The following is a 16,164-nucleotide window of genomic DNA, read 5'->3' as shown; positions in this document are numbered from 1 at the left end:
ACAGTAGGACAAATTATGGTCAGTTTGGAGAACTGGTAAAATGCACCACTGACTGGCTCCGTCCTCACCTCCCGCCCCTCCCACTCACTCCTTTTCGTACCTCGCCTAGAGGCACAAGTGGTGCTGCTGCTGCTCCCTGGTTCCCACACAGCCCAGCAGATCTCTGTCCGGTGAGTCTTCCTTTGCTTCTATTCTAGCTACCTCCCCCACGCCCCAGCCAAGGTATCTATTCTTTTCCCAAGCAATTTCTCTCCATCTTGGCTTCTTTGCAGAGCTGAGCCTAGCATTCAGTTTAAAATCCAGGGCGTGGGAGGGGGACAACAGAACAGCCAGGACTGGGGAAAGTTTTTCTTTTTTTCTAAACTATTTTCCTCCGTCTGGGAAAGTGTGAAAAATGTAATGTACATGTAGATGACCCTTTGCATGAGTTGCATTGGGGGGAAATAATAATTAAAAAAAAGAAAATGACTCCCCAAAGAAGTAAAAGGCTACATTTTGCTAGAGTTATTCTTTGCTTCTAATCTGTTGAGGAAGGGGATTGGACTCCATTGTCTATATTTCCCTTTCCATCCCCATGGTTCTTTAGTGAAAATTAGAACCCAAGAACATATAGATCTGTTAAAATGTTCCCATTCTCACTTTAAATATTGGGAATCCCTAGGTACCATGCAATAATCTCATCAAATAATTCCAGCAAATGTTGGTGCTTTCTTAATTACACCAATGCAAACAATGTGCCCACAATGACTTTGTAAAATGAAACTTTATTTAATTGATCATCTCATCATGCTACAGAATCGCAATCCAGAATCCTTGCTTTGCTGCAGAGTAAAGAGCAACATCCTGGTTTATTTGCACAGAGAAGGCAGGCAGAGAGTTGGTAGGGTTTATTTATTCACTTAGCAAAGCCTTAAACCAGATGTGAACACACACATACTGTAAATATTCTGATTTTCAGAGCAGAAATGGCAGAAGCAGAAAACTCAAGGAAGAAATGTAGACAATATAGTGTGGAATATCTGAAGTATGGATTTATACCTGCACCATCAAACCAGCAGCTGCCACAGTGCCTACTATGTGAAAAAGTATTTTCTAATGAGGCAATGAAGCCTTCCAGACTGAATGAACATTTGAAGAAGGCACATCCTGATAAGGCAGACAAGAACCTAACTTTTTTTCAATCACTTCGTGATAACTTGCAAAAGCGCCCAACACTATCACACATGTTTTGCAATGCTTCCCAACAAAACACTGATGGTTTGTGTGCATCATAAAACATTTCATTGCTGATTGCTAAGTCTGGAAAACCACATACTATTGGTGAAGAACTCATCCTACCAGCCATTAGTGAGGTTCTGAGTACTGTTTTGCATAAGGAGCCGAGGTGGCGCAGTGGTTAGGGTGCAGTACTGTAGGCCACTTCAGCTGACTGTTATCTGCAGTTCAGAGGTTCAAATCTCACTGGCTCAAGGTTGACTCAGCCTTCCATCCTTCCGAGGTGGGTGAAATGAGGACCCAGACTGTGGGGGCAATTTTCTGACTCAATTTGCTAAAAATCTGTAAACCGCTTAGAGAGGGCTGCAAGCCCTATGAAGTGGTATATAAGTCTAATAAATAAATAAATAAGTCACTACATGATATAATTAGACAATTCCTCTCAGCAACAATTCAGTGCAAAGACACATTGATGAAATGGCTGAGAATGTGGAAGATGTATTGTACAGCATACTACAGACAACAGACTTTGCATTACAGCTGGATGAATCAACTCTAACCGTTAGATATTGACCCTTGACACAGGTTCAAATCCTGATTGGTGCCCACCTTACCAGTAAGGCTCTTTGGTCAAAGCACTTCAGCTGCCTGCCTCAGATATGAGACTGACATGAAGTAAGAGAATCAGGGTGGCTTGGATATCACCAGTAGTAACAAGGTCCACCACCAGGACAATCTAATGATAAGTGGGCTGATGGAAGTAATCATACATGAACCAGACAAGAACATCTGGAACTGAGAGGGGTGTGGCCTGAATCTCAGTAACAGGACGTGTTCTCCAGAGGGCTCTCTGAAGAACCATCAGATTCCTACTGTATCGGGGGAGGGATTAACTTTAACCCTACCATAGCTGTCCTAGGAGACAGTGAAGAGTGGGGGAACAAGTGGGTGTGATTGGGGAACTTGCAATTCCCCTAAAATGCCTGCATTTGCCTCTGGACCCAAAGCAGGAAAGGCAGCCAATGCGAGCTACCGCAGCTGGAAGGCCAGACAAAGCACGGGAATCAGCGTGGTGACCATCTGGATGAGATAATAAGAGTGCTCGAAAGTGCAACATTCCTGTAAATTAACTTTTTAACCTCTGGTTGAAGCTGTAAGGGCTCCTCTCCTAACTTAAGAAAGTGAAGACTCTTGAAACAGAGTATTTTAAAAGGAACCTTTTATTAAGTAGAATGGCAGCCATTGAATTCAAAGCAACATCTGAATCCCCTTAGGCAATGCAAGTAGAATTAAAGCAGTAGAGAACCCTCCCATTAGTTAGAATGCAGATTTTAGCCAATACACAAGTGTGAAGATGTTTCCTCTTTCAACTGCCCTGAGAGCCAAATAAACATACATTCCCATGGCTATCTTCCATTAGACATTAAAGTGAAACGTCCCACATGGCCATCATAAACATTCCCCCAAAAGGTGAGGGGATCTCAAGGCACTTTGGCACCAGGATACCAGTTGTAAAATCTCAGTTGTCACAGGCACTGCTAATAAATTGACTCCAAGGCCCCCCCTCCTCCCAATTGAATGACAGTATCACTTTCAGGGATCTGACAAAAGCTTTTTAAAGAGAGAGTGGCAGAAGAAAAGTGGGGAGTGGACGTTACAAAGCTCTCCCACCCTCGGACCTGCATCGAACGGACGGAGCCATTAGATAGAAGAAAGGAAGTGATAGATCTTGAGAACTGCTTAAGGATGTTAGAAAGCAAATTGAAATCTCTTGGGGTTTAACTTTCACTCTATGCCTTTGATTTTCTTGGTAACTTTTGAAAATCTCTGAGATTTGCTTTCGAAGCGAGGAACTTAAAATAACATTTGTTGAATGAATTGTCTGCATTGCTATCTAGTAGTAAATGATGCCTGGTATAAGCTGCCTAGGAAGGGTTGAACTTGAACCTTTGTTGTCAAAAAGGAATTGATAAAAGTCCTCTAGAAGATACTAAAAGAATAGAAGAGTCAGATACACAACAAGTTAAGAACTATAGACCTATTTCACTATTAAATATGGATTATAAAATTTTTGCATCAGTAACAGCAGAAAGAATGAAGAGACTTTTAAATGAATTTATACACATAGACCAAAATGGATTTTTCCCCAAGAGACAGATCAGAGACAATATGTGAATTGTATTGAATACGCTAGAGTACTATGAAGCCCACCCTGAAAAGCAAATGCTGTTGCAGTTTCTGGTTGCTCAAAAGGCCTTTGATAATGTGAACTGGCATTTTATGATAATGCAACTTCAAATGATGGGATTTGGTGAGAGATTTATAAATATGATTAAAACAATATATAATAACCAATCAGCAAAGGTAATAGTAAATGATGACATGAGAGGAAAGATAGCAATTACGAAGGGAACTAGATAAAGATGTCCACTATCGCCATTATTATTTATACTGACACTAGAGATTTTGAATAGAAAAATACAACAAAATAAAGAGGTAAAAGGTATGAGGGTTAAGAAAGAAAAGTATAAATTACAAGCGTTTGCCGATGATTTGGTGTTTATTATGGAGCATCCAATAGAAACAGGGCCAAAACTAGTTAAAATAATAGAAGAATATGGAGAAGTAGCGGATACTAAATGATACTAAATTATATTTGGGTTCCATCCCAAGGAAACACAAACTGAGTTTTGAAATATACACCAACAATAATAGAAAAAGAAAGGGAGAGAGGAGGAGAGAATGAAAGGAAAATGGGGGAAAGAAGAAAGTGGTAAGGAGAGAAGGATGGAAAGGAGAGAAAGAGAAGGTGAGAGAGGAGGAAGGGGAAGAGGAAGAGCAAGAGTGGGAGAAAAGTAAGGGAAGAAAGGTGGTGTTACAAAAGGAGGAAGACATGGTAAATAAAGCAACCCAAACTGTATATTATAACCTATTAAATGAAATAATAAATGTATAAGAATGATAAATGTAAAGAAGAATAATCATGTGAATGTATACTTAAAATGGTATGTAAGAGAATAAAAAATTCTTTGGGGAAAAAAAGAATATCTGGAACTGATGCAATGCTTCTGCAACAGCAGACCTAATGAGAGGGGATATATGTAGCCTACGAGGGAACTATAAATGGACAGAAGTCCCACTTTTTAAAAAAATTCTCCCACCCAGCACTCATTTGCCAAGGAGGAAATTAATGCCCAGCTGCAAAATGCAAGTTCATTGGTAGAGATTGTGCAGTCAGGCAAGGACATGGGGTTGCATAATGAGGATAATGGGTAATAAATGAAGCAGGAACCAAAATGAGGAAGATTCATTGCTAAAATACAGAAACAGAGCTTCACATTGTGCAGATGCAGAGCAGAAACAACATATGTGGCATCAGCAGGTTCTCATGACCGGAAACACGCAGTATTGGATTTTGACCACGTAGCTTGGATGCAACTGGCCAAATGTTTGCATTGCACAGAATGAGAAGTAGCTGAAGTTTCTACTTGGCTTTAATAACAGTCATGAAATCTATGAATTTCCCGCGAGAAAAAGGCAATACCTTCACCACTTGTGGGTCTTCCTCCTCTTCCTCTCCTTCTGTTAATGGCTTTGATTGCAAAGGGCTCCTATTCATCTTTCTTGGACTTGCAGTGTTTGTCTCCTCTTGCCTGGCGGCCGCATCTCTTTACTATGTTGTTGCACTAAAAACAGAACTAGCAGTCCTCACTAGCAAGCTGAATGGCAAGAATCAGGCAAGGAATTCACTTCCCCAGCTTGTGGAGCCCTTGGGAGAAACCAAGGCAGCCAGCCCTTTCATTCCATACTGGAAGGTGGCCAATGCAGTTTCCAGCCAGGTGAGTTGAAATCCTTTGGGCACTGGAGGCATTACACCCTTCATGATGCTTATTTGCCCGTGTTTTGTCAGGGAATTGTTTGGGGATCACATCGAGGAAACCGAAACATAATGTGGACTGGAGACAGCCATAGAGGGAAAAGATCCCCCTCTCAGAGAGGAGAAACAGGTAAGATAAGATCTGGTTGGATGAAATAAGATCTGATTGGAGATCATAGTTGTCTCTGGAAAAATACCTCAGGGTTCAGGACATTAAGAATTGTGGCTGAGCATGGGGGGTGGATGGGCTTATATGGTCACAATATCAGATGCTGGCAGGGTAGACCAGAGGTATCTGTAATAGCAAACTTTTCTGCTGAAGAGATGGGTGTCTTTCAAGCTTCCACTCTTTAGATGAATTGTTGCTTGATGAACTTTAATCCTTCTCTCTCTTTCCCTGATCAGTCAGTGGAATTCAACTCATATGCATCTAATCAAAGGTGAACTAACCCTATCTTGTGTATTACATCATACTTGCTCTTATTAACATGGTTCATTTTCCCCCAAAGTATAATATTAGCAATACTATAATTCTAAACTGTCTTTTTTTTTTGAATGGGCCCCTAGCAACATGTATTCGTTACAGAATATGAATGCAAATTCCCTTGAACCAGTTTGAATTAAAAACTCATTAGTAGTGTAGGAAGAGTTACAATCAAAACTTTCTTGAAACGAATTATTTTTTTATTTATTTTACTTGAATCCCATGTTAATTTCCTTGTTTTCTCCCCCTTCTCTCTAATATGAAATATATCTTTCTAGTACTACAGTCATGTCTGCAATTGATGGCTGACAGCAAAAGTGCCATTCGGCAACATGGTAATGTATTAATTTCTTAACTTGATTTAGCACAACCCACAAATTTTCTGTGAGTAAACATGTTCTGCCATTGCATTATAATTGCTCAAACATGTTTTTAAATAATGCAGGAAGGGAAAATCCAGTTATATTTATTAGCATTTTACCACTCTACCTTTCCCACTTTTAGGGGAAACTCTGAAACAACATTAGAGGTTCAGGTTTTCGACTCTGATGATCCATTGTTTCAATGGATGACACAACCAATTATGGTTTCTTTGTCCCAAAAGGTTTGTTTGTTTCTATAGCTTATATGCTAAAAATCTACACAGGACACCTGACTACAAACGTTCTCCTACATTCCACTGCATTCTTCTAGTTCACCAACCTTCTGAAGTGAATTTAGATAGAATCTGAACCCTGGTAGATCCATAAAAATATGGCTTCTGTCAGGAGGCTGTTCCTGAAGATCTTTGGACTTTACCTTGGTAAAGCTACTTATCTCTTTTTTAAAATCCATATGTATTGTTAAAAATTGAAATAGATTAAAAAGAATATTGAAAAAAAGCAAATATTGTATTACAAAAGAAAGTTGAAAAAAGCAAGATGATACAAAAGCACTGCTACATTTGAATTTAAAAAGTCATAGTGAAAAGATAAAAGGTAAATTACCTTTTAGTGATTCATCCTTCCCTTCCCTTTGTATCCTCAACCATTAATCATGGCTTACCATATTTATCTGAATTACTCATCAAACATTAATACTTGTTCTTAGTTTCTGTTTGAGCTACTCATCTGAAAGCTATAATATTTTTTTCTTTTAAAAAAACATAGGAAATATACAAGGAAAATAGTCAATCCATGTTTAATGAGATACTAATAATTTTTCAGATGACTCAAGTATAGTTCCCTGGCTTCTTAGCTTTAAAAGAGGAACAGCTCTAGAAGAACATGGAAATAAAATACTGGTCAGAGAAGCTGGCTACTTCTTCATATATGGTCAGGTAAAATAGAGAAAAAAGTTCTTTTACTAATCTGTCTGAAGTATTAATTTAAAGTCATAATGAAATTTATTTGTTCAGGTTTTATATACAGATGAAATGTTTGTAATGGGACATTTGATTCAGAGGAAAAAAGCCCACGTCGTTGGAGATGATCTCAGTCTGGTTACATTATTTCGTTGCCTGCAAAACATGCCTGAAACCTCTCCTAACAATTCTTGTTATACTGCTGGTAATTATGAAAACCATCCTAAATTTATAGATAGATAATGCCTAGATAAGCATTTTACTGGTAGGAAACAGAATTATCCATATAAAAGAATTCATTAGTGGATGGTGTGGTGGGCTATGCTGAACTCCTTACACCATAGCAATAGCAATAGCAGTTAGACTTATATACCGCTTCATAGGGCTTTCAGCCCTCTCTAAGCAGTTTTACAGAGTCAGCATATTGCCCCCAACAACAATCCGGGTCCTCATTTTACCTACCTCGGAAGGATAGAAGGCTGAGTCAACCCTGAGCCGGTGAGATTTGAACAGCCGAACTGCAGAACTGCAGTCAGCTGAAGTAGCCTGCAGTGCTGCATTTAACCACTGCGCCACTTCGGCGCACTTCCATATAGGTGAGTTGCAGTTAATTCTTTTTCAATTTCAGTGGCAGGCAGCAACCTCTGTTAGAGAAACAGGTGCAAAGATACACTGCTTTTTGCTTTTGGGCACATCTTTCTGTGTTAGGAAAGTGGCATAAAACTGGGGACTGCCTGATGGACATAGGCATAAAATCTGCTAGGAATGGGGAAGAATGTTCTAGGCCAGGCAGGACTTAGAAAATGCAATGCTGCTGAGTGAACCCAAGCCCCTGGAGAAATTGAAATGCATAATTTATTATTATTGTTGATGGCATAGTCAGCCAGGTGTTTAGACTGGATTTGCCTACTTTTGTCCATCTCTTGAGTCCTTCCTAAGGACTGAGATAGAAAGATATTGTTTTTTGATGATGTCACAGGATACAAGCTGTTCCAACTAAGACTGCTTTTTGCAATTGACTGGTGGAGATTTGTTTCTATTTTCACCATTGTCCAAAGAGTTTAGATTAGTGTCCATGATCCCCCATCCTTGGAGCCTCATGAGAATGCTTCAGGAGAGGCTGGAATCTGAAAGAGGGACTGATCCAAAGCCCCAAGGCAGCTTCCATAATCTTAAATTATACTGCCTATCTATTACACCACACTACTGTAGTCTGCCTTTCAATACCTGTTGGAAGTCAAGATCTCTCTAGAAGAGGAGTTACAGATAGTCTTTGATTTACAAGAGTTATGGAACCTATCCATTACTGTCAAAAGTTGGGGTCCATATTAAATGAACACATCGTCAACAACCTCCCTATCCCTGCTCCCCCCAATGCATTCATTAAACGGATGCATGGGTCATTAAGCAGAGCAAGGGGTGACGAATGTGGGAAATCATGTGAGGTCTAGTGCAGAGACAGGCCCACCCACATTGGACCTCCCAAGGCTTCCTCCTACATTCTGAGATACTCCATGCTCGCTTCCTGCCGCTTGGGTTCCCCACATCCCTAAGATCCCCTCCCTATCTAACCTGCCATAATCACTCACTTATCTTTCACAGATGTCCAGAGCTCAGGAAGTTGGAGTAGAGAAGGCCGCTCCATTGCTGGGCCACATGGCAGACTTGAGGGGAAGAAATCCTTTCGGTTCTGCTATCCTTGCTATGTTTTGCTCCCCCAAGACCAGCAGCACTAGCTTTACGTTAGCGCTGGTAATGCTGGAGAAGGAATCCTGCTGGTTTTACTTTCTTCACAATCTTTGCCTCTCCGAGTGCCAGCAATGCTATCTTTACACTACTGTTGCTGGCACTGGGGGAACAAAGTATAGGGACGAAAGCAAAACCAATAGTATTTCTTCTCCTCGATTGTGCCATATGGCCCAGTGCCTTTCCTACTCCATCTTTCTGAGTTCTGGATATATTTGAAAGATAAGTGGGAGCATGGTGACTGGGGTGGGTGGGGAGGAGTGTGTAGAAGCCGGTGAGGTGGAAAAGCAGGCCAGGTATCTGAGGGAACACAGTAAACAGGATGTGGGGAATAGGTCAGTGGGTGTGCTGCAGTGTCTCTGTGGTCGATTATATGGGCCAATGACAATGGGGGGGGGCTGCAGACATTGAAACTTTGAAACAAGTTGTGAGGTTTATGGCTGGTGAGGCAGTCTTCTCCCCCAACATCCCACTGTCTAAAGCGCTTTCTTTTTTTCGCCCGCCTGAATTCTGACAGGTGGGCGAAAGAAAGCGCCAGCCCGCCGCTGGCTTTCTTTTACCCGCCGCTATGTCTGACATAGAGGCGGGCAAAAGAAAGCCAGCGGCGGGCGGGTGCTTACTTTCTTTTGCCCAGAGGCTGCAGCCCACCTGAGCTGCCCGCCTCTGGGCAAAAGAAAGAAAGCAGCTTTTGCCTGCCCTGCTGCTATGTCCGACATAGAGGTGGCCCACCTCTATGTCGGACATAGCGGCAGGGCAGGCAAAAGAAAGCCAGCGGCAGATGGGCGCTTTCTTTCTTTTGCCCAGAGGTGGGCAGCTCAGGCGGGCTGCAGCCTCTGGGCAAAAGAAAGAAAGTGGCAGTCCACCAGCAGAGACGGGTAAAAGACCTGCCTCTGCTGGCAGGCTGCCCCGGATGCAGAGAAAGAAAGCTGGCGGGCTTTCCTCCCTGCCTCTCCGACTCCTACCCCTTTCCCTCTCTTCACTCTCAAACAAACTCTCTCTCAAATTGAGTTTGTTTGAGTGAAGAAACAAACACACGCACACACACACACAAATTACTTACAATTACTTACAAATTACATTAATTTTGAATTCTTCCCCCTCCCTCCAACCCGCATATCTTTTCCAGCTGTTTCACAATCACAGAGGATTTCAACTCTGCTCTTTCCTGCCATCATGAAAATGTAAAAATGTAAAAGGAAAAAGGCAAGAGCTGCTGAGGTCAGGCTGGGCTAGCTGCTGCCGAAGTTCCCCAATGGATGACTCTGCTTAACTGTTTAAAAAAGCCTCTAAAAAAAACACCCTCTACAGGAGGAGGCAAGAGAACCACGTGCCTCATCTACATAAGATGAATTTTTCAGCTTTTAACCCTTGCTTAACTCTGCTCGAGTGATCATAAAGTCAGACTAAATGAGGCACGTGGTTCTCCAGCCGCCTCTTGTAGAGGGCACTTTTTTAGAGGCTTTTTTAAACAGTTAAGCACTAAGCAGAGTCATCCACTGTGACTCTAGCAGCAACTACCTCAGCCTTTTTCCTTTTACATTTTTTTTTCTTTTCATGATGACAGTGGTGAGGCTCTGCCTCCCCTGCCTGCACTTGACTGGTTTGTATATAGCTTTTGGTGGGAAGAGTGTTATAACTTTGAATGTTCATTAAATGGCCTGTGGTACCTTGAGGACTACCTACAGTATATTTATTTAAATACACCTTGTTTATAGGTGTTTAAAATGTGCATAATATGCATCTTTTAACCTCAAAATGAAAGAAGGTAGCAGCTTTGTCAATTAAGGACTAGCCAAATCATAGCCAATACGATTTGTTTTGGTCTGGCTATATTAGACTGTTGTACTAAAAATGATTGCAATGTTTTGGCAGGTGTTGCAAAATTAGAAGAAGGAGATGAACTTCAGCTTACCATACCACGGACAAGTGCCAAAATAGTCTTGAATGGAGATGTCACATTCTTTGGTGCAGTCAGACTTTTGTGAAAGTCTTTTTGATGTTATTAATTATATAGCTTTTTCCAGCGCACCGATATTTCAGGAATTATGAAATAATTTGAAATCATTATGTGGTTTTCTTGTATATTACCTCTTTAGTAAGTTGAATGATGGATTTAAAAAAAAGATATTAATGGATTTAAAAAAAAGATATTAACTTATTCAGAAAGAGGAAATCCTACTCATGCTTGTCATGCACTACCCTCCCATGTGTGGATTACCAGAAATGAAACTTTTATTGTGAAAATATAAATAGTCTCATTACATAGGAAGAGTTGAACTTTTGCTGCATCAATTCTGGAGTTCAAAGTCTGTTCCCAAGAGGTCATCCTTCTGAGCCCAACAAAGTCACGGACAAGACAAAGTGTAAATATCTCAACTTTCCCTACATTTTCCCCAAGCAGCTGCAACTGGAGAATCAAGACTCGCTTCATGCAGTCTGCAGAAGAGGAAGCAAGAAATCATGCTGCACTTGAACAGCATCAAGTGTCCTACAGAGAGCAACAAAAATATGAACTACATCATGCAGGAAGAACATGATTCCTCTTTAGGACACACCTAAACATGGTTTCAAATATGATCATGAATCAAAATAATGTTTATATGATTCTTATGCAAGTAACTATATCAGGATGTTACATTTAAAGGGCTAAGCAAGCAATGCAGTGTATATTTTATTTATCCACCCACCTATCTTATTTACTAATAATCTGCAGATAATTCTTGAAAAGAATAGAATAGAATAGAATAGAATAGTTGGAAGGTACATTGGAGGTCTTCTAGTCCATCCACTTGCTTAGGCAGGAAACCTATACCATTTCAGACAAATGGTTATCCAATCTCTTCTTTAAAACTTCCAGTGTTGGATTATTAACAACTTCTGTTGTTCCACTGATTAATTGTTCTAACTGTCAGGAAATTTATTCTTAGTTCTAGATTGCTTCTCTGTTTGATTCGTTTCCATCCATTATTTCTTGTCCTGTCCTCAGGTGCTTTGGAGAATAGCTTGATTCCCTTTTCTTTGTGGCAACCCTGAGATATTGGTACATTGCTGTCATGTCACCCCAGTCCTTCTTTTCATTAAACTAGACATACCCAATTCCAGCATCCATTCTTTATATGTTTTAGCCTTCAGCCCCCTAATCATCTTTGTTGCTCTTCTCTGCACTCTTTCTAGAGTCTCCACATCTTTTTTACACCATGGCAACCAAAACTGGATGGTCTGGAATGGTTAAGAAACAAATATTGATTCACTTCTGATGCATACTGAATATGAGTATCTGCACTAACTGTAAATTTTAGTTCATTTGTATTGTCTTTGAAATATAAAAAAACACAGCAAAAATGAGAATGGAGTCTTAAAATGCCACACTTCCAGTTTCTGGGACAGTGGTGGGTTGCAATTTATTTTACTACCGGTTGGCTTGTGCACTCGTGGGATGCAGGGATCCTTGGTGCCTACAGCTTTGCAGCAAAGAAACAGCAGATGCTAAAGCCATTGCCATTTACTACAACATCTGAGATGAGGGTGGTGGTGAAAGATAACATTACTATAGGATTGGCAGTCCTGACTGCAGCATGACTTCTGTTCATTGGACAATGAACTATTGGATGGCATAGAAGTAGCTGCAACCTTTTGATATTGCACAATATCTTTCTCAGTTCTGGAGCAAGAATATTAACAATTATTTACAGAAATTGCCAAATATATTCTCATCAGTTACAGTTGCTGGCTCAGAGCAGGATAGGAATTGTAATGATGGGAAGAAGAATAGGAAACAGCAGTTGGGCAATCACCTCTCTATTCCTACATGAGCAACAAATCATTTTGAGAGAAGGAGGGAAAACCATGTTAGAACTCAGCCAGCACTTGTGTCTCTGTTCTGGTAGGATGGGAAAAAGGTCTCCCTGAGCAATTGACGGTGGCTCACATACAGTATAAAATTGGGTGTCATCTGAGAAACTGTCTGTGCCTGTGTTTGAGAAGAAAAACATCAGCATAGGACCATTAAAAATGATCTGAGCTTTCCCTGAGAAGTTAGACCAAAGCGTATCTCAGAATTGGCAAAAGAACTCAATTCAGCCAGAAAATGTTACTTTAGACCCAGAGCTCAGCTTCGAACAAGAAACACATATTGGTTGTGTCCGGAATCGGAAAAGCTAAAAAACTACTCCATTGTTGCTTTTAAAAATCAAACTTTTTGCACCCAGAGGAGGAAAACTCCTGAGCCCGCGGTCAGAAAAATGGGTGCTTTAGAGGCCAATTTTTTTCTGAGCCCAAATTGAAAAACCCTTGAGGGCACTTGATTCGTGGTGGAATTTTATGCTTAAAAATGGTATTTCTTGCTATTTGTAAAAATCAAGTTTTGCACCCACAGGAGCAAAACTCCTGAGCCCACTTTAAGCATGAAATTCCACCCCGAATCAAGTTCCCTCAAGAGTTTTTCAATTTGGGCTCAAAAAAAAAATTGGCCTCCAAAGCATCCTTTTTCCTGACCACAGGCTCAGGAGTTTTCCTCCTCTAGGTGCAAAAGTTTGATTTTTAAAAACAGCAAGAAATACCATTTTTAAGCATGAAATTCCACCCCAAATCAAGTTCCCTCAAGGGTTTTTCAATTTGGGCTCAAAAAAAAAAAAAATTGGCCTCCAAAGCACCCATAGCAGAGATTGAATAGGTTATAATTTCCTCGCTTAAAATCTTGAAATGCAGTTGCGAGAAAGTGTGCAGATGTTGCATGTTAGTATTGCTACTAAGGTGGGAAGTTTTGCGCTGCATTTTCTGATTTATTGCTTTTACTTTCTGTCTTACAATCTTTCTGAATCTAGTTTACAATATGTCCCAGATTGGCTTCCTAGACTATTTTCAAATTTATTCATACAACACATTACTACAAGCACATCATGTTTGCAGATCTCTAGAGGTGAGTGTGCTGCCAAGTCAATCCATACATGTGCTAGAACTGAATCATTACCTCTAAGATTTGCAGTAAGCCACCCTTGCTCCTCTTTACTTAAATTATAATAAATTACTACCAGTAGTTTTTCTTTATGTTGGCAAACCTCCACATTGCCTGCTGAATTGCTAACTCTCATATTTCAGTAACTCTGTTTTAGAGCTCCTTTATTTAGTTGTGACAGCTGACATAATGGGAGGGGTTTCAAGATGGAGTGAAGCCAAAGAAAGCATAGATTCTCCATTATGCACATTGTTGCCTGCATTTCTTGATCCCTGGTATAATATGAAAGCACAGGATATGTTGGTGTTTCAAAAACAAGCATCCAGGTAATGTAATCAACAGGGGATTTCTTTCAATTTCCTACTGGAACTCCTTTTAAAATTTTAAATGCCATCTTGATGCTAAGGAGACTCTTCAGTGCCATCTGCTGGCTGAAGATTTCACAACACTTTCCATTTGCTAATTGCTATTTTTCTTTGCTGGAATTTACAGCTAGTCCCCGATTTACAACAGTTTACTTAGTGACCATTCAATGGCATTGAAAAAAAGAGACTTATGACCCTTATTCACACTTTCTACCATTGCATTATCTCCATGGCCATGTGATTTACACCAGATGCTTGACAACACATTCACATTTATGACTTGCAGTGTTTTGGGGTCACGGGATCTTCTTTTGCGAACTTCTGACAAGCAAAGTCAATGGGGAAGCCAGATTCACTTAACAATCATGTAACTAGTTTAACAACTGCAGCGATTCACTTAACAAATGTAGCAAGAAAAGTCATAAAATGGGACAAAACTCATTTAACAAATTTCTTACTTAGCAACATAAATTCTAGGCTCAATTCTGGTTGTAAATTGATCTGCACTTGGTTGATAAACACATTTCTATGAATAATATCAAGTCAGTCATTCAGACTTCAACATAGATCTAAGTTTCAGAGCAGCTTGAAGTTTCAGACATAGGGCTTTTGTTTATGCCACTTTCTTCTTTTTGTTTCATCTATTTTAATTTTATTTTTTTTAAGGTAAAATAAAACCCCAAAAATGTTGAAGTGACAAACAAGAGATTAAAATGTGGATAAAAAACTAACACAAATATACATATTTCCCTCCAGCTGAATAGTGATTACAGCAATATTAGTTTCCCATTCCTTGCAAAAGAGGTCCAAAAGATTTTAAACTACCAAACTATTAATTCTATTTGCAAATTATTCACCTGTCATCTATATACTATATTAATGACAAAATAGTTAACAAGAACAATAATAATAATACCATATTAAAATTTCAAATCATTGTGTTAACAAATTATTATAATCAACTCTTAGAAAATTTACTATGGCTTCTTAGCTATCCTAAATCATCTCAAGAATTAACAATGATTCATCCTTGATGAAATATCCATGTTCAGTTGTTCTAGCAACATATTTGCCAATACAATGATACCTAATTCACATTCTAGCCTTCTTTTCTAACCAGGAAATCTTCATGCTATAGTTCCTTTGTAACTGTCTAGCATTTCATATTTCTCTGAATATGTCAGTTTAATTTTTGGAAATTTAAATGAATCAAACATGCATTTTGAAAAAGGACATGTTTATAGAAGCAATGCTTCGAATTGCAGAATTAAGCAAGAATAAGAATTATTCAGACATAATAAAAACTGAGAAGAAATTAACAGATGTATTCCTTTTTACCAGATATAGTAATGTAAAAGCTATCAATTAGAGGAAATATTTTTCAAACATTATGGCATGCATCATGGAAAAATTATATACTATTCTCATAATATTGACTCAAATGAAGATGTTGGAATGTATCGTATTTTCACCCATATAACCCGCCCACACAGATAACCCGCCCACGTGAATAACCCGCAGGTTTTCAAGATCGTGTAAAATATTTTCCATATACCCCGCCCACTTATATAACCCGCGATGAGTAAGGGAGAAGGGAAACTGCTGAGATCGGGGGAAGGAACGGAGGAGAAAGCCTGGGCGAGCTGGGAAAGGGGGAAGGAACGGAGGAGAAGGAAACTGCTGAGATCGGGGGAAGGAACGGAGGAGGAAGCCTGGGCAAGCTGGGGAAGGAGGAAGGAACGGAGGAGAAGGAAACTGCTGAGATCGGGGGAAGGAACGGAGGAGGAAGCCTGGGCGAGCTGGGGAAGGGGGAAGGAACGGAGGAGAAGGAAACTGCTGAGATCGGGGGAAGGAACGGAGGAGGAAGCCTGGGCGAGCTGGGGAAGGGTTGGAGGAAGGGGAATATCTTCCCGATTCCCCCATCTCCTCGCCCATAGAACTGAAACGAGAGCTGCCCAAATATCTCCCGGCCCTTCAGGGCTGCCGTAGCGTGGAAAAATATACTCCTTCACTTCAGAGCAGGGCTATGAGAGCTTTTCCTCCCACGGAGTTCAATAAAGTAGATGGAAGGGAGGGAGGAAGGGTCCCTCCCTCTTACGATCCTTGCAGGCAAAGCGTTGAATTCCCTGGCAAAGAACAAACGGCAGGAATGGAGAATCCGGCTTCTTCATCGTAGGAAAC

The 16,164-nt window shown here is 40.2% G+C and overlaps 1 protein-coding gene across 1 annotated transcript; it reads left to right on the top strand.

Moving 5' to 3' along the window:
• The first annotated feature begins 4,395 nt into the window (after window positions 1–4,395).
• Window positions 4,396–10,785, top strand: LOC148045576 (tumor necrosis factor ligand superfamily member 13B-like). Its single transcript, XM_087716634.1, has 6 exons — window positions 4,396–5,054; window positions 5,126–5,222; window positions 5,855–5,911; window positions 6,782–6,894; window positions 6,973–7,123; window positions 10,537–10,785. The coding sequence occupies exons 1-6, from the start codon at window positions 4,722–4,724 to the stop codon at window positions 10,647–10,649; spliced, it is 864 nt and encodes a 287-aa protein (XP_087572760.1). The 5' UTR covers window positions 4,396–4,721; the 3' UTR covers window positions 10,650–10,785.
• Window positions 10,786–16,164: the final 5,379 nt, after the last annotated feature.

Source organism: Thamnophis sirtalis, unplaced genomic scaffold (assembly GCF_051295495.1).
Source record: "Thamnophis sirtalis isolate CommonGarterSnake01/CBP01778 unplaced genomic scaffold, rThaSir2_p1.2 scaffold_5, whole genome shotgun sequence".
Classification (NCBI taxonomy): Eukaryota; Metazoa; Chordata; class Lepidosauria; order Squamata; family Natricidae; genus Thamnophis; species Thamnophis sirtalis.
Note: the sequence above shows the minus strand (reverse complement) of the source record. Positions and strands in the feature narration are given on the sequence as shown.